The 27998-nt window shown below is 40.8% G+C and overlaps 1 protein-coding gene across 5 annotated transcripts; it reads right to left on the bottom strand.

The window, feature by feature from the left end:
- Positions 1–20: 20 nt before the first annotated feature.
- On the bottom strand, positions 21–27808 carry KEL (Kell metallo-endopeptidase (Kell blood group)). Of its 5 annotated transcripts, XR_007766225.1 has the most exons (20): positions 27653–27808; positions 27401–27553; positions 22161–22302; positions 20522–20725; positions 19802–19926; positions 18118–18264; positions 16911–16973; positions 15724–15912; positions 15178–15323; positions 13767–13890; positions 13139–13249; positions 11966–12064; positions 11333–11410; positions 10785–10888; positions 9726–9836; positions 7502–7569; positions 7104–7261; positions 6152–6247; positions 4585–4823; positions 21–467 (listed from the first exon to the last, which is right to left on the bottom strand). XR_007766225.1 is itself a non-coding variant. In XM_050894444.1 (19 exons), the coding sequence occupies exons 2-19, from the start codon at positions 27416–27418 to the stop codon at positions 4647–4649; spliced, it is 2160 nt and encodes a 719-aa protein (XP_050750401.1). In that variant the 5' UTR covers positions 27419–27553; positions 27653–27808; the 3' UTR covers positions 2690–4646. The 5 variants fall into 5 exon arrangements, 4 of the variants coding, with proteins under 4 accessions (XP_050750401.1, XP_050750411.1, XP_050750420.1 ...); XM_050894444.1 differs by lacking the exon at positions 21–467 and having other exon boundaries at positions 2690–4823; XM_050894454.1 differs by lacking the exons at positions 21–467; positions 10785–10888 and having other exon boundaries at positions 2690–4823; positions 11319–11410.
- Between the last annotated feature and the right edge of the window lie 190 nt (positions 27809–27998).

The following is a 27998-nucleotide window of genomic DNA, read 5'->3' as shown; positions in this document are numbered from 1 at the left end:
AGCAAGGCAGACCTGGGGATGGTAGTTAGGTAGTTATAGGTAGGGATAGGTAGTTATTCTGTCAAGAATACAGATCATCTGGTAAGTCCATAATCATGAGGCAGGCTCAAAGTCAAGCCAGGAATAAAAGTCAGCAAGCCAGGGTCAGGATCACATCCAATGAAAGAAACCAGGGTCAGACACAGTCCCATGACTGCCAGGCAAGTCCATAGTGATAAGCCATATTCAGGGTCAAACCAGGAAGTCAATTTGTAGGTCAAGATCCAGAATAACAGGGTCCATGGCCAGGCACAGCTGTGATGGAGCTGGAGCTGGAGATAGGTATACTTGCAGCAGACCACAAATAGAGACTGGAGACCCAGGCCTGAGCTTAAATGAAGCTCCTGGACCCATGGGCAGAGGATGGGAGTGAAGGCTCCAGTTGAGGCTGGTAAGGGCCATTAAGGCCTATTATTGCAGTCATGGCCCTGAAAAGACAAAAGAATGAATCTTGGATGACCCTTATAAAGAAAAGTACAGGAAAGGAGAAAAGGATGAAGACGCAAAGGAAGGAGAGTGAGGAGAAAGTGATTTCCGAAATAAAAGATTTCAAAAGGCCTTTTTCAGGCAAGAAGTCTCTTATTCATATAAGCAGTGCGTTTATATGAATATTTCATTGTGCTCTGTACTTGTCTTGTACAATGTTCTGATACTCATTTTGGGAGATAGTCACATTTGCCACTGTGGCTGCAGTCTTTCTCCTGCCACCTCTCCTACTATTACTCGATGGGATGTAGTCTAATAGCAAAGTTCTTTGCCCAGAAACTGGTGGTTTCTCAAAATAGAGCCATAAGGAAGCAGGCACTTTGTTCAACACCAAGCTTCCTCAGAGTGTGGTAGAACCAGGAAGCCAGAAATCCTGTAAGAATCTTAGAGCCAAGAATTAAAAGTTTCTAAGGAGAAGATAAATTCTTAGAAGATCCTACCTGCAATAAGAAGCAAATGTTCCTAACTCACAACTCTCTCTAAAAATCAAACTACTGCTTGAAAGAGCAATATCTAAAACAACTTAAATTGCCCTGTGGCAAGTCAGTAATCACTGCCCCTAATTCCTGAAAAAAACCTGACTGGCTGTGCACTGGAAAAGGCAATGACTTCTGACCCTGATCTGCTATCTTTGGAGCTGTGGCTCACTTTACTGGCACCTTTTCTGAAGTGATCAGTTCCTCTCAACCTGACAATAGGTTAAAAAAAAAAAAAAATTGAGCTTGTGACTTGCTGGCCATTCAAGTACTGTTTCCTGGGGAGTTTCTGAGCCATGCTTCTCTTTCCTCTTCCCTCCTTCTGTCTCTTTGCTCTACTGGACACTTTTCTCCTGTCTGTCATGCAGCAATGAATTTGAGGAATAAAAATGAGACATTGTCACAGCATACAGCATACCCAGAAAACAACCAAAACACAGCAATTCTGGGAGAACAAGTCTGAGAAGTAGAGCCAGCATGGAAAGAGAGAAAGCAAGATAGGCAACAGTCAGGGAGGAAGTGTGTTGAGAAATAAGTGGGGAAATTGGCCAAATGCACAAGTGAGAACATGAGGGAAGAGAAAATCAATGGAAGAAAGACACACTTGTAACAAGAGGATGGGAAAGACTGTGTTGAGAAAAGAAGGGAAAAGACAAAAATCCTGCAAGTGTCAAACCACAGGAGTCCAGATTCCAGTCCCCAGTTCTTCCAATGCCTTGCTTCACTGTACCTCAGTTCCCCTTGTAAAATAGCAATAATGATGGTCTCCCCTTCCTGGATGACCACTTACTACCCTGCTGCAATTGCATGCACTTAGCAGGGCAAAGGGGAGAAGTTTAGGCCAAGTTTGCACATTCACATCCATACACATCAAGAAAACGCACTTGGGAATTATGAGGATGCTATGGGGAGGGTGAGCATAGAGGTATATATGTTGAATGAGGAAGAGTAGAAACAAGAAAAGGACAAGGGAAGCAGAGAATGGGAAAGGGTATGAATGAAAAGCTGCTTAGTATGAAGGAGAAAATGGACACATAGTAAGGGTGAAATGGAGTTGAAAGTTTAGAAAGCAGGGAGCGAAAAGAGGGAGGGAAGCAGAGGTGAAAAGGATCCAAGTATGAAAGAAGAGAGCAGGAAGAAAGCTTATGTTGTCCCCACCCACCCCCAGTTACAGGCTGGGAGCAAATGGAGGAAACATTTGTGGCCTCGTCAACAGGGGAAGGAATGGAGGTGATCAACATGGTGCAGCACGAGGACTCACAGAGACTGAGGAATTCAGCAGTGAAGGATCTGCTGTTGGATCTGGCTCTTTCCCTGAACACTGGCGGCATTGTACTCTTTTTTTTATGTGTGATGCAAAGCATGAAATAATTTCTATGGTCATGGATGATAACAATTTGAACATCTACCTGTGTTTCATGATCACCTACTAGGCAGCATGGCTTCTCTTCACCAACCACATCCCAGGGAACTTGCAACACTGAGAACAAGGGCAGGGACCTTGTGCACTTATTGAAAGAGTTTCCTTCTCTCCTTGAGAAACACAATAAATTCTCAGTCCAAGACTCATGCAATTTTTTTCTAATCCAGACCTCCCTTCTTGCACTTCCCATATGTTCTTTGTGTAAAAACATCATAGTTAGTAATAAGAATTGATTCAACTCACCAACTTCAAGGGTGACACTGTCTTTTAAACAGAATATTCATAAATTCGTCATACATTTTAAGAACAAGAAAAAGTTGCATATTCCAGGCAACTGTTCCCCCTATACACTTAACAAGATAGGTAGAAGAAAAGTTAACAACTCCTCAAAATGCAGGCTGTCAATGGCTTTTGCTTTTTCTATACATTATAAACAAAGAAGCCAAGTAGTCTCAGTACACTGAAATAACACCTATATTACACACAAGGTGTGGTACAATGTTAATTGCTATTAGCATATAGAAGAAAGTCTGCTGCTGGACACGCTGCTAGGACAAGATTCATTAAATGGAGGAAAAGTATACACTGTTTAAATGTTAAAGATAAGCACAAGCCCAATTTTGGTTTTTTTTATGATAGGTAAATAAATCAAATTATTTCGAGGTATTATTATTTATTACTTGTGAAGTTCAGCTAAGAACTCCAGTCGTGCTGGGAACAGTAAAAATACAGAACAAAGAAACAGGCCTAGTCATAAAAAGCTTGCAATCAAAGTAATTTTTTTTCTCTAAAGCAAACACTTTATTAATATTTTAGTTAATTAATGAAAACAAAATGTCTGAACAGTCTGTTCTGGGAAAATATTTTTCTGCACTGGTCAGTTCTTGGAAGGGATTAACACAGTTATTAGGATTTTCACAATTTTTACAATGCTTACATGGATAAGGGATGTTTCCACTTGCCATCACCTATTCCACAAACAATCCCCAGACAGCCAATATAATAAGTAAAATAAAAATGCTCCCATAATCAAGAACAGTTTGAAGAGCATGCAAAGGGTAGGAGTATTTTGTATACTTATTAACTATGGTAAATTTTAGAACATTGGTATAAATTTTCTAATTATCAGAACCTGAAATTGATGTAATTATTAGGTTACTCTTGATAATATGCTTTAAGCACTTCTCCTGCTACCCTAAAATATATTACTTTTTACTCTCTTTTTCCTGTAAAGTAAATTAATACCTAAATTCAATTTCAAGTAGAAAGTAAAATCCCACAGCTGCTCTGCTCCTCTGTTTGGATGGTAAATATTTACAAATGTAGGGATGAGAGAACTTTCAGGGATGAGAGAACCAGGTTCAGGATCCAGAGAAGTTCTTGGAATTCTAATTGTTCAGTCTTCAGAGACTTCTAGAAACCCTTGTGACTGTCCCATACTCCACCCTCAACCATATCCTCAACCCTACACAGAGATTAAAAAAAGAGAATCTTATTGGAAAAGAAAGAAAGAGAATCTGTTCTCAGCTCCCAATCCCCCTCCCACCAATGGGGATGCTTTCCTCTTTCCTCTTTTGTCTCTTAGGAATTTGCTGATGAAAGAAAAACAGAACAGGGAAGGCCTTCAGTAACCTTCATTATTAAGTGACTTATCTTTCAGCTTAGAAGCTGGAGCCACTGAGTCTTTCCTAGTACCTATCTCCATTTATTGGCAGAAGAAGAGAAGAGGATTCTTCCCTCTCTGGTAACTTACATGTGTGGTTTGCATAGTAACCCATAGGATTTCCCTAACAGCCAATCTTATATGAACAAGTCTCAGAGCTCCAGCTTATTGCCCTGTCCATTCAACATGACTGTGAGGCTGCTGGAGTAGACAGGGAAATGCACTGAACAGAGGGACTAATAATGTAACAGTCCTTCTGTTTACAACTCTTCAGAAGTTGTTGCCTACTAGAGACTGGCTAGTCATCTTGCTACCTTGGGAATTCCTAAACTGGGACAGAGTGCTGAGAGTAGTAGGAGGAGACCCTCTTCCTTTATGAGCTCAGTTTAAGAATTTTGCTACCATCAGCTGCTGAGGAAAGGATAACAAGAAAAGGAACATAGAGGAGTGAATAAGAGCATCATGTCACCCTAGGGGCCCTGAGAAGATGGTCATACTTTCATGGGCCAGGCCTTCCTCTCCCTGGAGTCATATCTCTCTTCCTCCTTTTCCATGCAGATTACCAGATGTGGCACTTGTTGTCTGGGTTCATTGGGGATCCACTGGAACAGTGGAAGTGCTTGGCAAAGTCCTCGCTGTTGCTGACAGGCCCACAGACACGAAGTGGCAAGGGACTGTGCGGATCTGTGTTCGGGGAAGACTGTAGTTTCTCAGGATCCTGGTGTCCACACATTGCCTGAAAGGAAGCAAAGTAGAAAGTCAGTTTGGCTGAAAGTCCTCATGTGAACAAGACTTCAGGCTCCTCATGACTCTGCACACGTGACTGAGGCTGCTGGAGTAAACAAGGAAACACACTTACATGGGTGCCAACAATGTTCATGTCTTTCCCTTCACCACCACAATTTCTGAGTGTTTTCCCTTTCCCTAAACTTCTCTGTCCCAATTCCCCTATCTGACAAGCCAGCTGCTCTTTTTCTATACTGTGTAGTCCAGAACACAGGGAATTTAGACCACCTTGGAGTTTAGGCTCATGCAACCCTGGACTCCATCTAAAATAATGGTATAGATGCAGTCTCAGTGTCTAGATTCAGCTTCTTACGCAAAAGCAATGAGTGCTCATCAAGAAAGGAGAGCACTTACACAACATCCCATTACTACTCGAGAGATTGGGGGGAAGGTTATGTGACTTTACTGGTGTTAAACTGGCAATCCAAGTCTTCACTCTTGTGACTTCAGTCTTTATTCATTGACAAATGATGCAGTAGCTGCCAGATAGCCTCTGAAATGCAAATCTTGCCACCACAACCAAATAATCTGTGATTTCGGAACTGCTTTTCTACACACTGCTCTGACCTAATGTCAATACATGCACAAAACTCTTCCCTTCACACAATTACAGTGTGCGACTGTAATTGTGTGATAAGGGTGTGACTTTTCTGAGCACAGAAGTCCAATGATCTATCATGAGGAACTCAACTGCACAACTACGTACAACTGCACAACTTTGCACAAATCCTTAAACCAGGTTCCCATAGGAATCTCAAACTATGTGTGCATGTACTTTTAGTTCTTTATATTTAAATAACATTCTAAACTCTTTTTTTCACTATCAGCCACTCAGAATGACATGAAATCTAGTTATTCACCATGACAGAGAGGTGCATGAAGGAAGGGATGGAGAGATACGTGCCTTTTCCAGTAAAATTCCACTTTCCATGTGTAAGATTGCTCACAACAGCAAAAAAGTACTCAGAAGCTGGCAATGAAGCATGCTTTCCCTGACACAACTTGTCTGCTACAACTTAATTTTGGTAGATTTCAGAGCTTTGTAAAAGATATATTTGCAGACAGACCGTTTGTTAGCTTTGAGATCCACAACAGGGTAGGGGCCCTATATGTGAATTTTAGCCTTCTAAATAAGATTCTGGATCTCCCAGAAACATCAGTCATTCCCAGTTCTGTGAAGAGGGGGAAAAGTGATTGAATATCGAGAAAGACAAACTGTAATAATGTGGAAGACAATGGAGAGTGAGAGAGACATATGACTAGCCTAGAATTCATTACGTGAGCAAAACTGAGGTAGAAAAGCTGGTCATGTGAAAGTCCAATCTTCGGTAAATCCTTCTCTTCTTTGTGCTTTTTCAGCCAATTCTTATAGGCCTGTGGAGAGAGAAAATTAATAATAATAAATCCCCCTTCAGATAGTGTCCCAAAACCATGTCTTCTGTCACTGAAATATATCAATCTAATATATATTTAATACATTAGCAAGTTTGTATCTCTCTCTCCTCACTCTGAGGCTCCCTGATGCTGGCCATGCCCCTAATAACTCTAAGACAGGAGAACTCCTTTGCTTTCCATTTCAGACGCTACCACACACACATTGTCATAAGAGAAGATGTGGTGACTGCACTATGAAAGAATGAAAATTACTTTCAACGAAAGTCACAAATATTTGAATAAAAATTAAAAGACTTTCTACCTCCCAACATTCTTCGTGCAAGAATGTAACAAGCACCATCTGAGGCCTAGAGATCTCAGAGCACCCTGCACTCAGTAATTAATTAAACTGCTGAACTACCACATGAGGAAATAAAAAATTCTCTCTAGACTAAGGTATTGCTGAAAACATCATTATGGAGTCATTTTACCACCACACAGAATTCTGGTTCATGTCTCAGCTTAGTTGCTCAGGTATAACATAAACATATAATTAATAACATGCTTTTGTATGCATGACATAAATGGGGAAGTAAAGAAAGGCCCACCCCAGAACTGGTGAAGGGAAGAAGTAGTCTTACATGGAAGTAGTGAGGTTATGAGCAAAGCTTTGTGCGGAACCTATGTCTGGAATAGCAGAGGACATGCAGGACACATGCTGCACTGGCACAGGTGTGCAAGAAATCTGGAAATGGAGCAGCATGTAGGAAAGGGATGCAGCAGAGCAATCTTGTGACGTGGCAGTTCGGTGGCGTGGTGAGACTATGAGGTTAGAGAAGTAAGTAGACTACAATACCTGGTAAGCGATGGCGAGCCCTCCAGTGTCAGCTGTATTCTCCAACAGTGTAAAACTACCATTGACCTTAAAGCCATAGCTTTCATACTGTTCAACCAAGCAGTCTATAGATTTCTGTAGTGCACTCCTGTTGCATGTAGGACAGCCCCCAGGCAGCACTGTGGGGAAGAAAGAATCCTAGAAAGTAAAGGTATTTCTGGCATTCACCTGTATTCCTCACATTAATCACTGAATCTTCTTAGTAGTCAGCATGGCCTGGAATGGGTTTTCCTTAGCTTCATCTACCTTAATAATATATGTATACATTGATATAGGGACCAGGATTTAAGATCCCCTGAGGGAAAGTACCCGTGGGGACCCCTAGAAGAGTAAACAAAGACACCACAGCCGGTACCCACCATAACCATAGAATGCGTGAAGAAGTTCATGCGCCATGAAGACCCCGATGGCTCCAAAGTTCACAGCACTGAAAAATAAACATGAAAAGAGTGCTTTTCAAAAGAAAAAGAGGGCAGGTGAGCATTCTTTATAGCCACTAAGTACAACTGTGGGCTGCACAGGAGGATTCTACTCTGAGAGCACACAGAAGCACTTTCTATTTATTGTCTCTCAGATGTGGTACACTCTGCAAAAATGCAAATAGAAGTGTAAATTACTCTACCAATGCTTAAAATTGTACTATGGGCTTGCATTAAAGTATTCATAGCTAATAAGCCATGATAATGAAGAGTCTGTGAATGAGATTCTGCCTTTATTAACTCTAAAGACATGTATTGTTGTTGAGATATGTCCTTATTTACTCACTACTGGCTGAACTGCTGCACGAACAGTATCTGCAATGGTAATCATACAAAAGCCGGATGGTTGGAGAAGCAATCTTGCAATAGTTGTCTAGTGAAAAATGGTACATAAAACTTGCAAGGCAAATTAAAATCATGAAGGTTTGACTACAATTACTCCAGTCTAGCATTGGTGATCTCACTACAAGCAAGAGGTTGTACTAGAGACCTCCAGCAGTTCTTTCCAATATCAGAATTTCTATGATTCTATGCAATGAATTTACAAATAGTCACACAAGTAAGAGTACACTCAAAATGCATTTCCATAATATGAAATGATGGGCTCATTCTTTCTTTACGTGTACTGATTAATGCTGCTGAAGCATGAAATGATTGTAGCAGATCATTATTACATCACTGGGAACTCAGTAGGAAGTGACAAGAACAGAACAACTCATCTTCTCTTAGAACTGCTCTTTCAGAAGCTCTGTAGCTGATAATTTATAATTGTTGCCCAGAGAAGTTGTGGATGCCTCATTATTGGAAGTGGTCAAGGTCAGGTTGGATGGGGCTTTGAGCAACCTAATCTAGTGAAAGATGCCCCTGACCATGGCAGGGCAGTTGGACTAGATATCTTTAAAAGTCCCTTCCAACCCAAACCATTCTATGATTCTATGATTCTATAACAATTGTACTGCTTTGCTGACTTCTTATTTTAAAAATTATCCTCACAGTCATCTGAATTGGCTTTTGTCAGTAAAGTTTAAACTTTGGAGCATAATCTGAGAAAATGCTATTGTGTCAACTCACCAAAAGCTGATCAAGTTTGACTTATCAGTCTACTCAACTGGGATGACAGTGAGAAAAACATATTTTACTAACACTGAATACAAAAGGAATAAGAAGCTGTAGACACTTTTTCAGAGAGGAAGAATACGGTAAGCAACAGTCCATACCACTGGAAAAAATATGTTTTTAATATTATTCTTTTGAGGTGTCCTGTTCTTCATACTATAATGAATTCATGAAATACTGCAAGCACTAGAAGACGTCATACAACTAGTGGTAGAAGATCACCATGGAGAAAATTACTTTTAACTGAGACATGTTTCTTTCAAACTTCAGCCTCTTGCCACAGTGTGAGCTTATCTTTCAGTACAATGGGATTAGGAGAAGTATCTATGCATTACCATGCAAAAAAGGACATCAAATAATATTTTTACAGTCAACTGTTTTAAGTGCTTTTAATATCAGAAAAATATTGCTTAACAGATCTGTTCCATATAATGAAAGAATCCAACTATAAGAGTATGGTCTACAGAAGTGTCATTGTTGCAGGGCAAGACCCAGAATTAAAGACGTATTTGCTTATTAGAGAAGGTTTCTTTAAAAAAAGGAAGAGAAGAACTGTGTTTGATCCATTTGAAAAAGACTTCTGACAAGAAGTTGCTCTGTGAGGCTCCTATTTTCTCTGGGTTAGATTTCTATGGGTTAGATTTCAGTAATTCTTGGAATCTAGAAAATGAGAGGCAAAGGTGAAATGTCTTCTTTGCAGTTAACCTACATGACACTTCTGCCTCTTTGCTCTGGAGTAATATACTTGGCTTAGCTTAGTTACACCTAGATTCTGATTTTGCTCCAGCAGAGTCAATGATCACACTCTTTGAGAATTCATAAGGCAGTATCCATCTGGCTTTAGAAAAAGCTGTTTTTCCCCCCTTTACTGTGTCTTTCTGGGATGCAGTAAGAAAGAGGTTAAAGACAGACCCGTTAAGATTCTTCCTGGAAACATGGTGCAGCCAAGGGACTACATTCAGCTTCCACCTTTGCAGCCCCTCCATACCTGGGAAACTCCATGTGGAAAAAAGGGCTGCGGAACATTCCAGCAGGAAAGACTACCATGTGCTGCCTTATTGAGTAGTATGAATGCACAGTCCAGGGGGACACATGCCAGCTAGAAGCAGAAAAAGAGAAATGAGAGAATGTATTAACTCCTTATCTCATACCTTGCTCCTTTCCTCCACTGGGCTTGCAAAAATGGTCTGCTTGGTACAACTGTTCATACAGCAGCAGCAAATGATGAAATTCACATTATATAGAGTTGAAGGTGTTTGAAAGAAACCTTCACTTGTTTACAGATGGTCAGAGCTAGTGGCTTAGCTTTCATACACATTAAAGGATTCACCCTCACAACTTCCCTGTCAAGTAAATCAAGATTAGTAATCTCCTGTGAAGTCCTGCACAGAATACTCTTCAGGCACTGTAAGGTCCCAAGCATGCCTGTCAATGCTGCCTGCCTTCTAAAGCATCCTGTGTCCTGCCTTTGAGGTGACCCTGCCAGCATTCACACCATCACAGTGCTTTGCTGTTTGCTTTGCTGCTAAGTCCAGGAAAACCAGCTATCCCCCTTACTCAAGGGTTCATGGGCAAAAAAGGTTCTTTTTTCAGGGGTCTGGGGCTCCCTCCACAATGGTGGGGTTTTTTGGTAGCGTGAGCTCAGGGTGAATACAAGACAGGCTGCCAGATTCAAGGCTTTTTTAAGCAGGATGCAGCAATACAGCCTTGCAGCAAAGAAGGACAACAGCATCTTGTCTTGCATTAGGAGAAGTGTCACCAGCAGGTCAAGAGAGGTGATTATGCCCCTCTATTCAGGACTGGTGAAACCACATCTGGAAGTACTGTGTCCAGTCCTGCCCCACCCCCCGCCTGCCCTCCTCATCCTTCCCCAGTAAAAGAGAGATATAGACATACAATTGGACACAGTCCTGTGTGACCTGCTCTAGCTGATCCTGCTTTGTGCAGGAGGGTTGGACTAGGTGATCTCCACAGGTCCCTTCCAACCTCAGTTAGTCCATGAGTGTGTGATTCTGTTACATTTTTCAGATCAGTATCTGACACTTACTTATCCTGTGAGTGATGCTGAAGGAGTTTCAAGTAGGAATTTTCCCTCAGTACTTTCAAGCAAGCCACCATATTGAGGAAAAAAGTGTCTTCATTTATGTCCAACTGAGGGAAGAGACAGGTAATGTGACTACCATAGGGCATGAGTGAGGAATGAATTGGACAGTATGAGAAAGAGAAAAGTCCCATGGTTCAAAAAAGGGTTCATCAAAAGACAAACCAATGGAATACTCGTGTTTTTTTCTCTCCCAGTTCTAAAGACCTTCAATTTAAGATATAACAGGAATGTTATCTGCAGGCCAAACAAAACATACAAGCAGGTCACAACCAATCTCTATCAGGCCAGCCACTCTAAACAGGACACAGCATAGGCAACAATACAGAAGCAATAGATAAAGGTTCTCTGGGCCCATATGTTCTCAGAAAATGAACAGTAGGAAATGTGCATTGCTCCAGAGGTCATAGCCTCTTTTAGCAGAGAACAAGATAGCAGTTGGTACAGGTAAACTGCCAATAATGAGGCAGGCATGTTTACATTATATAGCTCACATTCTGGTATTCCAGGTTCACTTTGGCAGTCTGGAGTATGTGAGCTGGATAGCCAATCTTCACTTGTAGTTTGGAAACCTAAAATCATAATAAACAAACAAACAAACGAACAAAAAGAAACATGACCAAGAGGAGGCTTTACATTCTAGAAGTCCTTTTTAAACTCTATTTCTAAACAACCTAAATATGATCAGTGAATCAGCCCTTCAAAATGACAGCTACTCTGTTTCAACAAGACATCGTCTCTTGCTACTCTGCTTTCTTAACTCAATGACCTGAGACCTAATGTTGTTCTACTCTTCTTTTTCTTTATAGCATTGTTTTCTGGCATTCAGCTTTATAGTTTTTAACCTCTCTAGGTGTATAAAACTGAATTGTATCTCAATACAATTAATTCAGAGTATCCATGGACAAACACTGAGCCTCTCTATGCCTACACATCAATGTATGGTCACACGTGCATGATGGCACTTATAAAACCACCTTCAATTTTCAGTGTGTATAAGACATCTATTTAAGATTGTGTGCCTGTAGAAGCAGGTAAGAATATGTGAAGGTGCAGGCCCCTTCCATTCCTTCTCCAAAGGCTTCAGGGAAAGGAAGGCCTCCGTAACTTCTGCCTTCTGCACGCACCAAGACTTTAGCCTCTTGGCGAGTCTGTTCATCCATCCACTCCAACTGATCCAGTTGGCCACAGAGGGCATCTTGGATCTCAGAGAACATCTGCTCAGCCTGCAATGGAGAAAAGAAGGCATGGTCAGAACTGCAGAAAAACATTGTTCAGGCTTAGCTACCATCTTCCCATGTTCCAGCAATTCAACCATAGAATAATTGGGGGAAAATTCATCTTCTTGTCGTGAAAGGAGATTTCAGTTTCTACAATGATTTAGGCTTAAGTTATTTGGCATCCAGTGGTTCCTCACAGGGCTCACCATTCTCTCTCACACACCTTTCCATCTTGCCTCTCACAGTAACTAAAAGGGAAACATAATTCTTTTTCATTCAATCCCTGTTGGGATAGGAATGGACCAAATGATTGCCCCACTTCCTGAGTGAAATGAAAATTCAGGATCCACAAGTATTTCATGCTGGTGTCTCCCTTTTCAAAGTTATGGCAATCTGAGTCTCTCCTTCACAAAATTATGTTTTGTTCATTCAGCTTTGTACTTCACTACAAGTAGACTTAGTTTTTCCATTAACTTTTCTTGGGGTTATTTACTCTTGTCATTTTATACACTGCAAACTCTTTATAAAACCTGGTGCCTACACTAACTTTCCTCAAAAGGAATTCTGATCATCAAAGGAAAAAAAAGAAATCTTTTCCACACTGCAGGCAGGTGGTCCTTTTACTGCGGATCCACTCAGAATGTTTTGGCATTGATTTGTTTCTGTACAGCTGGTCATATGATGGCTTAATAGCTTTGCAATTGAAAATCTTACTTAAATATGTCAGATTGGTGATGAATACTGTTAATACTAACTGTCATTCCAGGAAGCACGCTGAGACTGCGTGCATTTGTAGGGCTGTCATAGGTATTGGTACTGCATACATGACTTTGCTAACAGTTGAGATAAGATAATAACTGGTATTTTAGCATTGATTATTCTAGCAATGATTGCAATGTCTTGTTCTGACATCTTTCATTCCCAAAGAAGGAGGGGAAGTGCGTAAGTACAGGAATACGTAAAAAGGTATAAAACCTACACATGACTTTGCTGCCTTGATGTGGTCTTAAGTTGGCATGTCAAAAAACAGAAAAAGATTAAGCTGAGCTCTGCTTGGGGGTTAAGAGGATGAATACCTACAAGTTTCTTTGTCTGCTGAGGGAAAATTTCTTGCACAATCATCTGCCCTAGAACTGGCTCAAAGAAAGAGCTGGTATCAGTCAAGCACTTCCTCCAGCGCTCAGCTGGGATCTGTAAGAACAGAGAAAGAAATAGACACACATGAGACAGAGAACAAAGAGATAGGAAGATAGTACAAAGATAAGTAAACATGCAGTCAGTAGCATATACACTGCTATCTAAAAATGACAGCAGTGAATGGTAAGTAATGTAGTTCCATTTAAGCTACCTCAGAAAACTTTAATCAAGTAAAACATTGATTTCCCTACGATTTACTCCATTTACTTTCACACAAGATGAAGATTCATATGCTAGCTGAGACAAATACATAGAAGAAAGGTGACCATCTATATATTGTTCCCTACCCCATGATACAGTGCACTTAGCTCTCTACAGTTTTGTCTGTCATGTCTACTCCCACATTACTTTTTGACAAAAAGGAAGCATTTAATGGCCTAGCGAGAGTAGTTTTCCTCCCCAAATCTAAGAAACTCCATCCAGACAAGGCATCAAGAGAACATCCAGAAGGTGTGTCCTAGGGTGTTCAGCTGCTGGGGAGGCTGAAGAAGATGGTTAAAGCCTAACTCACCATTCTAGATCCCATTTTTCCATAAAGAATCTTAGATAGCTCCAGGCGTGCATCTTGGAATCGACTGTCAAGGGCTGGGGAGAGATTCCCAACCAGACAAACAATCATATAAATGTGAAGGACCCTGTAGGAAAATGACATTTTAAAAGACTGAAGATTGAAGGCTGGTCACTATAAACACAGAGATGTGGCAAGTGTCAGAGGAATAATTTGAAGCAGAGGAACCCTAGTAACCTGAACAATAACAACAAAGTACTCTGAACGGGCTACACCTGGGGTGATCAAAGGAGGATGACTTGACATGACTCAACCAAAGAAACTCTCTCCCCAGAACACCATGACGACTCAAGGGGTAATTGCATGCTGGGGCACAGGATTCTATATGGGAAGCAGGAGAAAGAGCATTTTTAAGACTGGGTGAAACTTATTATAGAATATTTTGAGGTGTCTGTGGGATTCTGTGAGACTTATTATGGGATGTTTATGGGAAGGACCAAAGGCAGGGAAAGGGAAGGATCATGGTGGATTGGGGGGAACACGTGTGGGAAAATGGAGAGGAAAGGTGGTAAGAGGGAATGGTTGAGCGTAAACTTGTGGCATGCCAGGGTGTCTGTCTGATTGAGCCTGCACATGGTCACCAGAATCTGTCCTATCTTATTAAATGCTATTCTTAAATAACATTCTACTCTCCTTGTGTGGGGATGGGACTGGATACTAGAGAGACAAGGTGTCTGAGAGTTGACTACTGGAGGGACTTTGGTTCAAGCTAGCTGCTGGAGAGAGCAGGGGTCTGAGTTGGCTATTGGAGATACTAGTGGTTTGGACCACTGGAGAGATCTGCTTATATATGTGTGTTTGTAACAGGAAGAGATCAGAGTACCAGCAACCAAAGTAGGGCTGCAAGACTCAGGGGCTCATATATCCAGGTCCCAGCAGCTGTGGACACTAGGGGACTGGGGGCCAGCTTCTGGACAGACTGAATATCTAAGACCAGCTATTGGAGTGATCCATATTGTGTGTGTACATGTATATATTTCACTAGTATAGACCAATCCTGATCAGGTGGAGAGGAGGAATAGGATCAGGCTGTCTGAACTGTTCATGTTTGTATGAGTGCTATGGGTGGGTGGGTACCAGTAAAGGCACTGTGTTCCATCTCTGTTCACCTGTGTGACACATATATATATATTTATATGTGTGTACATATATGGTGCGTGCATGTGCAAGCCTATTGGGAATATATGCTAAGTCTTAGTACTGGCTAAACTTGTGGATATAGAGCCACAGCAGCCTTGCAATTGTTAGGCTACTGAATTCAGCAGCCTCTAACACAGACCTTTTTAATTTATGGTATCTGAAGTTAGTATTTCTTGAAGCATGAACAACTACAACCATAGATATTGACTCCTACCTTTTCTTGTGCCATTGTTCAATGAGCTGTGACATGCCTCTTAAGTAATCCATGTCATGCACTGCAATTGGCTGAGAGAGGTTCATTGGCATAGGATGGAAGACAGCCTGGAGACATGACAGCCAGTCAATAGCAGGTGCCTTTTCCTAGAAGTACAACAAAGCTTACATGCTGAACTATGAATCTAAATTGACTGACAAGAAATAATAGGGAAACTGGGATAGTCTCTCTAATACTGTTAAGAGATACTTTCAACAAGTTAAACTGTTTTTATGATGTGGGTATTGATTATAGTAGAAAAGGAGAATCGACTTTTTTTATTATTGAATTAGCACTGGGGAGGGGAGAGAGTTGTGGGCCTGAAAAATCCATCTGCTGTCAATAAAAGACCGTAAGTTAATAGGTTATTTAAAGCTCAACAGACTCCAAGCGTAAGTTGCAAGGGAATGGCATCTAAACAGAGTATCTCATATATCTTTTGATCCAGATCTTCAGAATGTGAATATCGCATGTAATTGTGTGGCTCAAGTTCTAAGGAACAGATACCTGTAGCTCCCTAATGGTAGTGCGAAAGAACAGCATCCCCCTCTGCTGTCTTTCCTGCAGTGGGGTGACAACTCGCTGGAGGTTAGAGATGAAGGACAAAGTAAGGGAAAAGGAATCAGGGGGACCATCCTGTGGCCCTCCAAGTAGGTTCCCCAGTTTCTTCAAATATGAGAGATACACACGGAGAACCTGCAATACAGAGCATATGACCAGTGGGAGAAACATGACTGAAAATTAGTCACCCCATTCATCCATCCATCCATCCATCCATCCAACCATCCATCTTGACCATATAAGCTTCAATCTTTCAAAACCACTGCAGCCCCGTCCCTAAAACTGTCTTCTTCACTGCAACATCCTTATGTAATTCTTCATGTGGAATACAGTTTGCCAACTACAGCTCCTCTCTCAGTGAAGAACACTGAATTCCCAAAAGGTTATTTTTGTCCCAGCTTACAATTACATCAAATACCGGAATCATTTTAGAGATGTAGGGCGGCCATCTCTGGAGTCAAAGGAGAGAGATGTAGTGACATAATGAGACAGTATTTTTGATGGAGAGAAAATGCCAGCTTCTTGCTTCTGTGTTCATGAGGTATCAAAGGAATGCTTGTGAAGGGTAGACAGGCTTATTTTTTTGAGGACTCTTCTGAAAGAGTCAGACTGAGAAACTGAAATCAACTCAGTTTTTATAAAGTTCAGAAAAATGACAGAGCTGTGATGAAATTAACTTTGTTGTAGTAACTTCCCAGGTCAAAGAGCTTGTTTCCCCAGCTTAGGTTAAAACATTTTAATATAACTTTAAAAATGCTAGCTACCCCTCCCCCAATACACAGATTTTTGGTTATAAAGCCTTAATTTGGACAAGAACTTTTTTTTTAAACATTCATTCAAGGTGAAACCTGGAGGGAAGCCCAGGTTCGTATTACTTAGCAAATACAAATTAAAACTATAACATTCTGTTTCTACACTAGAAGTTTTAAACCTGGCATCTAAAAATGGGTTACGTTTTACAAACTATCTTTTCGGAAAAGTAGAGAGTTTTGTAAAGAATTCCTTCTGAAGACATTTTCAGAGGTCACTGACCGTAACCCATGGAAACAGATCACTCTGAACCAGGAGGCAATTCAATGAGATCCCTACACCAAATAGCTATTTTTACCTTTCTTCAGCCTCTGATATGTTACCTCAAGATAATTTTTCTCTTTGAATTTACTCTCAGGTGGCATCTCAAAGTCAGGATGGTCAATCTGCAAAAAGGAGTAAAGGGAAAACATCTTGCTATTTCCAGAAAGACTGGAAATGTGAGGATATGCTCAACAGGCTTTGTTAATTTCTGTGTCACAGAATCTGACATATTAATAAATTGCTTTTGCTTTTGGAAAATGTTTGCCAAGTAATTTTTGTGGATCTATCATATTCTGAAGCTCATTTACAAGCTCATTACAAAACTGCGGAGACTGATATTCAAATGTAAACCACATCATTGTTAAATATTTCTACATGGTGCACTGGTTTTGGCTGGGATAGAGTTAAATTTCTCTATAGTAGCTAGTATGGGTCTATGTTTTGGATTTGTGCTGAAAACAGTGTTGATAATGCAGAGATGGTTTTGTTATTGCTGAGCAGTACTTACACAAGGTCAAGGCCTTTTCTGCTTCTCACACCACCCTGCCAGCAAGCAGGCTGGGAGTGCACAAGAAGTTGTGAGGGAATACAGCTGGGATAGCTGACCCCAACTGACCAAAGGGATATTCCATACCATATGACATCATACTCAACAATAAAAGTGAGGGTGAAGAATGTTGGCCAGGGCTGCCATTGCTTGGGAACCGGCTGGGCAGTGGTCAGTTGGTGGTAAGCAGTTGGGGGTTTTTTGCATCACTTCTTTTTTTTCTCCCCCCCCCTTTTTTTTTTAATTATTAAACTGTCTTTTTCTCAACTCATGAGTTTTCACACTTTTACCCTTCTGATTTTCTCCCTCATCCCACTGGGTGGGGGAGTGAGTGAGCGGCCTACCAGGTTTAAACAACAACAGTGAGCTGCAAAATTCATAGTACACTATGTGTATTAGACACTTAGCACTTAGAGTCCATTATTGTACTAGTCATACTCGTGAACATAAGAAGAACCAGACCCTTCCACGATGAAGTACAATCTACACTGTCAGGCAGAAGAGATGAGAGAAAGTAAGCAATTTATTCTTCCTCATCTGCTCATTTTCCAGAAATAAGTGGTTTTTATGTAATAAAATCAAGAAGTTTACTGAAATTTAGGAAAACTTTCTTCAGAGAAGAACATAGGCTTAACTTGAGCAAGCCTGGGTCTCATGGGCTGTGTAACTGACTTCATTCCCAGTACTTTCTGATAATTTTCTTTCTTTAGTCCACTCACCTGAATAATATTGGTCTTGACGTCAAAAGGACTAGGTCCCACATGGACTTTGAAAAAGGGAAAGGTGCTGTATCTGCCCATGAGAGTCTGAAGAGTTTCATTAAAATCTTTTGCTTTCCCCACACCTGTAATATTCCATCCACCAACCTAGAGAGGGAGAGAGACAGCATATGACAGCAGGTGAGAAAAACACTTGTTTGATCCATATTTACAAAATCTTTGTTTCACTCCTATGAGCTCAGTCATTATGACAACTGAGAAGTAACAAAGCAAATAGCAACAGGGGAAACTCATGAAGATTTCTACATACCCTGCTGGCTTTAAAATGACCTGTCACTTTCACTTAAGCAAAGCAACTGTCCTGGTTTTGGCTGGGATAGAGTTAACTTTCTTTTTAGTAGCTGGTACAGTGCTGTGTTTTGGATTTAGTGTGAGAATAATGTTGATAACACGCTGATGTTTTAGTTGTTGCTAAGTAGCGCTTATCTTAAGTCAAGCACTTTCCAGTTTCGCATGCTCTGCCAGCAAGCAGGTGTGCAAGAAGCTGGGAGGGAGCATAGCCAGGACAGCTGACCCAAACTAGCCAAAGGGGTATTCCATACCATAGAATGTCATGCCCAGTATATAAACAGGGGGGAGCTGGCCGGGAGGGGCAGATCACTGCTCGGGCATTGGTCAGCGGGTGGCGAGCAACTGCATTGTGCATCACTTGTCTTTTCTTGGGTGTCATTTCTTTTTTTTTGTTATATTCCTTTCCATTACAATTATTATTATAATATTATTATTATTATTATTAGTTAGTAGTGTATTTTATTTTACTTTAGTTATTAAACTGTTCTTATCTCAACCCATGAGTTTTACTTTTTTTCCTCCTCCCCACCCCACTGGGAGGGGGGAGGGGGAAGTGGTTGCGTGGTGCTTAGTTGCTGGCTGGGGTTAAATCACAACAGCAATGAACTGCAAAAAGACACAGGGAAAAGGAACGATAATTATCAACAGAACAAGGTGCACAGGAAAAAAGCAGATGAAGGAGAGAGGAAAGAGGTCTCATTTTGCTAAAGCCATCCAGAAGGACAACCAGGGATCAAGGATTACAGGTCCCACCTCCCTGACAAGCAGATTCACAGGTGGGCCTGCAGTCACTGTTCCTTCTGCTGGAAGGTTCTGCATCCTCCTTGGAGACAGGGCATAAATGCCCTTTGCTAGCAGGAGGATGTACAACCCTGCCTGGGTTGGAGTCTCCCAGAATGGAAAGAGAAGCATTTTCCTCTTTAAACAAGCTCCCCTGAAGCCTGGAGTAGTGGATGGCCATCAGATCTTACACACAAAAATTTCACCCGTTTTGCAAGATGTTCCCTGATCTGTAAGTTGGATCCTATTGAACTGAACTTCTGAGATTAAAAGTGATCCCTCTTTGCAGTCTTGGTTGTTGTACAGTCCTAAAGTAATATGTAAGGTCATGAGGAAAGATTCAGGTACGTGATGTCAGAAAATCAAATCCTGAAACAGCATTTAAAGCTAGAAGATTTGTCACTTAGAAGTTGTGCTGTGAACCGTGAGCTTATTTCAGGGCCAGATGCTAGCAAAATTCCATCACGTAGGACCATATGACCCTAACTTCACACTTTCCTTTTGCCTGCAGGAATTATCTTCTGCAGGGAGAGGAAACAGCACAAACATTCACCTGATTTAGGAGGTCCTTCAATGGTTGAGTTCCTTGGGATTCTATCCGTTGGGTATCCATGCAGGAGCGATAGAACTGGATTGCTTTCTCCTTAGCTGAGCCTCTTATCCCAAACTGTGGGCCCTCTGAGGGAAAAAAAAAAAGATGAAAAAATACAAAAGTGATAAAAAAAAAGTTGGGGCAGTATTAGAGCAGAGAAAGGTTATAAGAAAATATTACACTGCACTTTGATTCAGAACAATTTAGTAAATATATCCACACTTCCCACAGTCACTCAAAGTAAGAGACCTTCTAGTGCCATGACTCTTCCTGAGGCCAAATATGTGAGTTTCTTTGCATGGCAACAGGAGCACAACAGGAAGGTAGTGCGTATCTAGGCTTCGGTCCCACATGGACTCAGGACACATGACCAGAGTGCACATTCAGACAAGCACAGTGAAAAGGGTCTACTTTTACAAGGCAACAGGAAAATGGTTTGTGTTGCTGTCAGAATTTTAAAGTGTGACTTCCATCTGTTACACTTGGCAAGGGGAACTAAAATGTTTAAAATGCAGCTATTGTAATACGACATGCTCAAGAATAAATCTGTACCTGTAATGATAGAAGAATGAAGGGACTGGAATCAGTCCCTGTTAGGAATGATTGTGCTGTCAGTTATTACTATTCTTAGCTCTGACTGAGGAAGAAGCTGAAGGTAACACACCAACCATCTGTCCCTACCTAAAAGCCTTTTCAGGATCAATTGGTTTTCTTCCAACAACACATCAAATACATTTAGTGATTCTTCTGTGGTTCTGCTTGAGTGTTTGCCTTCCCAGCTGCCGCAGGCATATTTGTAGAAATCCACACAGGGGTCTACAGTGTCATTCCTAGAATTCAGGAGTCTGGCCAACAGTGTAAGACCCAGCTCGGCATCACAGGATCCTGGGCAGGAAGTAAATAGGAGAGAACTGAGCAGTGACAGTGGAGAGTAAGAACAACTCCAAACAAAAAAAAAATGAGGAGTTATCTGTGGGACATTTCCCCCGAAAGATTTAGTTTTGGTACAAACTCCTTTGCATGCAGAGTGTTGAATTCCTTGTAAGTTTTTGCTGAATATGCAACAAAGCGTGTTCTGTCCTTCACTTCACAGGAAGATTGCCTTTGCACTTTATAAGGGAAATTCTTTAAATAAAGGATAGATAATCAGTCCAGAGGTGGTGTCCTCTGTTCATACTATCTAGGCAGTCACAGGTTCGATTATTCTGGCTTCTCAGTCTATTTTCTCTGAATCAGCCAAATTTGGCCAAATGATAAACAAGATGCAACTGATGGTGTCAACATATGAAGCAAAGAAGGACATCGCACAGAGAAAGTAAGGAGATAAGTTTAAAACATGGAGGGAGATGTTCAAGCATGGGAAACATTTCTCAGCAATGACATTTGTTAAAACAGGACACAGACTTTCTAGTACATCTTGCTTTGATCTAAAATTCCCTTTATCTAAACTGCTGTGAATCACTGGGTATGTGTTCTCATTTTGGTTCAGTGTCTTGTATCAACATCAGATCTGAATACTGAAATAAGCCACTTGTAAATCAAAGTAAGACTTTCCATACTATGGTTTCAACAGTTGACATGGGAGGAGGTAGGCAGAGTGGAAATAGACAAGATGTAAACCAACAGTTGTTCCTTGGTCTTTGTAGTGAACGGTCTCTAACACATAACAGGGGCTAAAGAAAAATGCTAGGTGAAGAGTCAATAATGTTTATTTTGGAGCAGGGAATGTCTGTATCCACCAATATAAATGCACCTTCAGTGCTGAGCATTCCATATGCATAAACATTTACATGGACTATTCTGCAGATAGCTGTTTAGCAAATTTGAAAGGCAAATTAATATTTCTGGTCTTTGCTCACAGCTCCCCAAAAGCAAGAGACTATGACTTTTCTTTCTACACTATGACTGCACTGGTCTGTGCTAGAAAACTAGGACTAGACTTATCAAGTCAGAGACGGAAAGGTAGAGGAGGAGCTCCAAATCTCAGATTCAGTCCAGTTTCCCGGAGGTGACTACAGACAGAGCATGACACGATGATGAGATGCAAGACAATACAATGATGCTCTCCCTCAAAACTGGGCCCAGGCATATTAAATGGCAGGCAGAGGACAGGTGTGGGGATCTCTTCCCCCTATGACCCAAGGAAGAGGCAGAACAGTGTACCTTTTTTACAACTGGTGTTATGATTCTTTGAGAATCTGAAAGTCTGATTCTTAACACAAATGCTAAGCCTAATACACAATGGAGGCAGATGGGAGAGAAAGGGGTCTTACAAATGGGGTGGATGAGGAAGCAGGGAAAAGAATATCCCATATTATACCTAGACCACAAGTCATCATGATGTACGTGATAAGCAGTGTAAAGCCAAGGAGAGTACTGAGAAGAAGTGTACACAGAAGTAGGCTTTTCCCCTGAAGGCATCGTTCTTTCTTTGCACCTGTTCTCAGCTCCTGGTCACAGGTCTGAAGAGAGAGAAATGAGACAAACAGAAAAAAAGAAGAAAGAAAAATTCATATTAAAGTTAGCACTGGTCATATACTCCATCTTCCACCTAATCTACTAGAAAATCACTCACAGGACTAGTGCCAGAACACCAACAGTCGTCCAAGTCATCTAGGTGACTGTACTCCTGGGGACTTTATCACCTCCTTCATTTCCCTATCTTTTCCAGCTACAGCTGTTGCACAGTGTTATGAATTATGCATCGAAAAGCCAGCTTGCCATGAGGAGGCCTGTCCCTGCGTAGTTCCTTCTGGTTTATGGAATCACCTTGCATATACCTCCTGAAAATATCAAAGCCTTTTTGAGCCCATAAAGCTAATGACAGAATGGCTAGGACTGGTGGTTCTTTATTCCGTTACAGTCTGGCAACCTGAGCACTAATTTCAGATCTCTCCTCAAGAAATAACTCCTGCACCCTAAGCCCTCTAGTCCAGTTCAAGTGGGAGAAAAGATTTGCCCTATTCTAAAAACTGCAGTAAGCTGTAAGTCACAGAGAAGATCTTATGTACAGACAGGTTTTATCTCACTTAAATTTAGTTGTGTTCATAATCTAGATGTGTATTTTTAGTCAGTGGAGAAGGCTAGGCACCATATGAGTACAGCTTCTATTTTAGACATCTGTCTTAGGATGAGCTGAAGCATCCTCCAGTTACGTGTCTTTTTCTCCATTGACTGCAAAGGAAGCTAGATGACTATGTTAGGATACACCCCTAACGTCTACCTGGATAAAGTCAGATAAAATGACATGTACTGTGTGTGTCCACTACTTCTACCTACTTTGATGTACATAAGACTGGAGAACAGCAGATTACAAGAGAACAGACATGGGAATGGATGCTGATAATATAGGAAAGGGAAAGAACTGAAAAAATGGAAAGTGGAATAACTGAATAAGAATATACAGTGAGAAAAAGGAGGCAGAAGGGAAAAAAACAGAAGATAATGGAAAACCTTGGAGGAAGAGGGATAGAGAAGAAATAGTATAGTAAGCAAGGAGTAAATCTCGTAGGTGTGAAAGCTGATGGCAGCGCTACTTTGAGAGTCTTATATGCCAGTGTCGGGGCCTGGCCTCTATTGTCCCCACAGCCTCAAGTTTAGCTCCCTGTGCGCAGGCCTGGTTCTCTGATAAAGCAAGCTGTTTGAGAAACCCTGACAGGCCTTGGAGCTCTTTGAGAAAAAGCTAGAAGCAGCCTCGGTGGAGGTGCCCACTTCTTCACTTGGGAGCTGCTTTTTTCAGCTCTCATGCATGATCTCCATCTGAGCTATGCTGCAGCAGCAGCCATGCCTATTGATCTGGATCCTGACCTTAACCTACAGACTTGATTCTGCAGGTTTGGCCTTGGACCTGCCTCCTCACAATGGACTTGCCTGGCAATCTACACTCTTGGTTGACTCTGGCTACTATCACCAGACGTGCCTTACCCCCCTCATTCTCATACTGTGGGGGTGCACCCCTTGCTAGTAAAGTCATTACTTCCTGCCTGCCTTGTCACGACTCTCAGGTTCTAGATTGTCTTCCCTTGTCTGCCCTTGCTGCTCCCTCACATGCAGCAGCTAAACTGCCTTTGTCACCACACTCAGTATCTATCTTCTTTACCACAAAAACAGAAAACATAGTTCTTTACAAAAATCACAAGAAGAAATGAAGCAAAATCCTACAAGAATTAAGTACCTCACAGCATATACCCCTTTACCTGAGGAAAGGCTAAGAAAATGAATGAGTCTACTGTTAACCATCTTGCCTAATATACTATGTACAATTGCTGTACAAAAACATTAACAGAACAGAAAACACAGAAAAACAGAACTCATAATTTTATATCTTTCAAACATGCATTTTATTCAATCATTAACAGAAGCCTCTCAAAAGCATATGTGAGCTTACCTGACTCATGGAAACTGCTAACAAGGGTTAAATACCTAACTGCTTTTATCCCTTTAAAATCCTATTCTCCTGACTTCTTTAGGCAGGATACAGAATAACTAAATGGAGAGCAAGCACATACAAGTGAATCCTGGCATTAAAAGGTGCTAGATACAGAACATGATCATACTGGCAAAGTACAGTGTAGGAAATATAAAGGAGCAAATCCAAATTCCTTTCTTACGCCCCTGTAGTAAAACACTTCAGCTTTTACTCCTCAGGTAGAGAGTAAGTGTCACAACCTAACAGTATGCCAGGGAAGCGAGTGAAAGAAAATTTGCTTGGCTGAAAAGGAAGAAGAAAAAGTATTCTTCAACATGTAAGCCCTCATCTCTCACCATTTAGGAGAGAGTGAATGATTTCCATTCACAATGCTCCTGACTTCTCTGTTGCAATAGACTTTTTGTTTTTCACATTGAAAATCTGCCCTATTCCTACTATGAAATAATTTTGCAATTCTTTGGTCTCATGTTATCAAAGGACATCTGTTTCTCTCTTTCAAGTACTAAATGGCATGGCTGTGGAGATACTAACAAGAAATTGGTATTTCAAGACTGGCACTGCAATTTCTGCCAAACTTCTGGTTAACAGTAGGTCTATATTGGGCCTATACATTATGTTCCTTTTGAAATGGAAAATGCATCAAATAATAGATTTTTAAAAATCTGTAAGAGAACTAGACTGTCTCTCTCAAGACTCCAATGAGAAACAACTAGAGAAGTACCTGGCTGGGAACAGCATACCCCAAAAGAACAGCATACCCCAAAAGAAGAGACAGGGGAATGGAAATTGGTTGTGTACCTCTACTTAGAAACTGGATTAAGGTCTGTGTTATGTGAGCCATAAGGATTAAAAGTGTTCTTCAAACACTTCACCTTCCATAAGGAATGTCTTTCTAATCTGTTACTGGGGCTGGATTTGAGAGAACTTGTGGACCTACATAAACAGAGAAAAAAGAGGAGGGCAGTCATACTTACTTGTCCCTTATATCTTTTTTATGACAACAGCTTAAAGAAATCTAGACAGACAAATACCTGCTCTTTCAGTACCCTTATAAAGATACTGACCTGGGCAATATCCCTGTCAGATTCTTTATCTAGTATGAACTTCACTTTTATGCCACAAATGGACTAAGTGGTTCACAGGCACTGAAATACAGAGCCCTTCCTAATTCAGTGATCCTTGGTCAAGGAAGTGTGCATTTAACTGGACGGAACTGGCAGTGGGATATAAAAACTTCCAGGGCACAGGATGCAGGAACATTACACAGCTTGCAGGAAGCAGAAGCACTTTATTGTGGTATGTTTTGAGGCTTGGTTGCCTCATCCAGCATGCTCCATATAAAGAGACAAGTGAATAGTTTGAACAAGCCTGTGGAAAAGGATAAAGAGCCTTTAATCTCTGACAGAGCTTTTCCATATGGGCCTCACTTACAAGTAAGTGAGAAGAATGATTAGTATTTGCATAAAGTTGAAGATGAATGCAATTTCCAGTACAGTTTCTGTTCTTTCATGCTTTTCTTTTAAGAATGTGCAAGTGCTCAAATTCAAATGGCTTCACTGTAGCTAATTGAGATCAAATGCCTGTAAAATCACTAAAAGCTGACTTCTAATTGTCCTCAATTATAAAATGAATAATTTTGAATTTAGGTACTACATGAGTCATCCAATTCAAATGCGAGCATAACTTAGGCTAGCAGAATCTGGACAGGTACTGTTATCACTAAAGCAGGAACTGTTTGATGCAACTAAATCAGCCAAAGAATTTTATTTTACTTCAGCATCTCCTCCTTTCTGTTTTTGAGCCATTCCTGAATTCTGCAGGGAGATTGAAGTTCCTCTGCCTAATTCTTCCTCACCTTGCATTTTCCCAGTGTTTAGTGCTGTTTTGCAGAAGAAGCAGCATCTAACTTTTGTGAAAATCAAGTAAATTAAAATAAAGATATCAAAGGCAGGGAGAATTAGGGTTATTTTTCATAATTATTTACCAGAAAATTTAGGGGTATTATTTTTCAGCCAGTAGATTATTCATGAATTACTGACTTCAGCTGTTACCCAAATTGTGTTTATCACATTAGTCATGTGGATGACATGTTTTCAGACTAATGCCCCAACACTCACAAAAACTTCAACATTTTCTTAAATTTATCTTCTGTCAGCACATTGAATGCTATTTGAGAAATAATATTTTAGCCTGTGTTCAAAATATAGTACCTGCTAACATAAGAAACTAAATAAAGTTTGCTGAATTATATTCTAGACTATTAGAAGTCTGAAGCATAACCATGGCCAATAACTATTTAAAATTATGATTGTTGTCTGATCTTTAGCACACAGAAATATGAGAATGGATATATAAACCAAACATTTCTGCAAATTCTTCAGCCAGAAAAATGCAGTCAAGATAAAGTGACCATTTGCATTACAGCTATAGCTCTTGCAACACTGAACAGCTCAACATAACAAAACATACACATTTCTTTTTTTATATTATAGAAAACTTTACTTATCTCTATTGTCCTTGAATATTTTGTACATTTTAGCAACCCTGAGCTAACAGTTTGGTTCAGTGTGATTTGTCTGTAAATATGCAATTAACACTTTACTAGTTAGTTATATAAGACATCAAATCAGGAAAAGGACGCCGCACTACATGGGAAGTAATTAGGCTTACCATGTCATTCTCACATTCAGAAAACTATGCCATGTTTACCCACAATTATTTCTGGGGAAAAAATTTGCATGTTTCTGCATAAGTACTTTCTTAAAATAATTTGTTGAAAAAATGGGGATACAATAGAAGATGCAAATAATCAGATTATTATTATTATTATTATTACTACTACTACTACTACTACTACTACTACTTATTGGCCAGTGCTTCAAACATCTGAATACAGCCTCAGAATGGCCATTAGGATGACTAACAGGAAGGGCAATAACCCCTAAATCCTCACACCACATCCCACATCATTAATTCTGAGACCTGGACAAGCCCCTTCTGGATACAAACTGTCAAAAACTCAACTGCCCCACTTCCCTAGGGCAATAAGCAGTGTAGCTGTGACGGGAAGAAAAAGAGAGGGGTGCAACAGAGGTATCTTAGCAGACAGCAAGACAGACCCATTTCCTTACCTCTGGAAGAGTGTTCATCCTTGTCACTGAGCAGGCTTTGCTCCTGTGGTTACCACAGTTGTCAACTCTGTTTACTTGTTTACTATCAGTCTTCCGTGCCAAGACACACTACTAAGTCCAGAGACAATCTCTTCTTCCCAGCTTGGCTGATTGCTGTGGGGAGGAGAAAAGAGAGGAAAAGCTCTGAGAAAAACGCCCTTAAAGAAAATGGGGGGGAGGGAAATGGATACATTTCTACAACTCTCCACCCACCTTCTCCTCCTAACACCTCTACTTCTCATAAAACTGTATTTTTTGTTCCCTTCTGCCTCTCTCTCTGACCCATGTGTCTTTCTGTCTCTTGGAGCTGTGCTGAAATCTTTTTGAACAGATGTATGTGATTCTTTATCTCCCCCAGCCTCTTCTCAACTATTTGCTGCTTCTTTTCTCTCCAACAGCCTTACTATCCTGCCCAACAAGCCTGTTTCGGTCTGATATTCTCACTGCTACTAGCCTGTTTCAACCTGCTGCTCTGGGGCCTGGAGGCCTCTGCCTATTGCAAGATAGTGTGGGTTATGGATCCTAGTGCTCCTCCTCCTGCAAAAGAAAGGCCAATGTG

The sequence above is a fragment of the Gymnogyps californianus genome, chromosome 1, assembly GCF_018139145.2.
Source record: "Gymnogyps californianus isolate 813 chromosome 1, ASM1813914v2, whole genome shotgun sequence".
Lineage (NCBI taxonomy): Eukaryota > Metazoa > Chordata > Aves > Accipitriformes > Cathartidae > Gymnogyps > Gymnogyps californianus.
The sequence above is the reverse complement of the archived record's forward strand: the minus strand, read 5'-3'. Positions and strand labels throughout refer to the sequence as shown.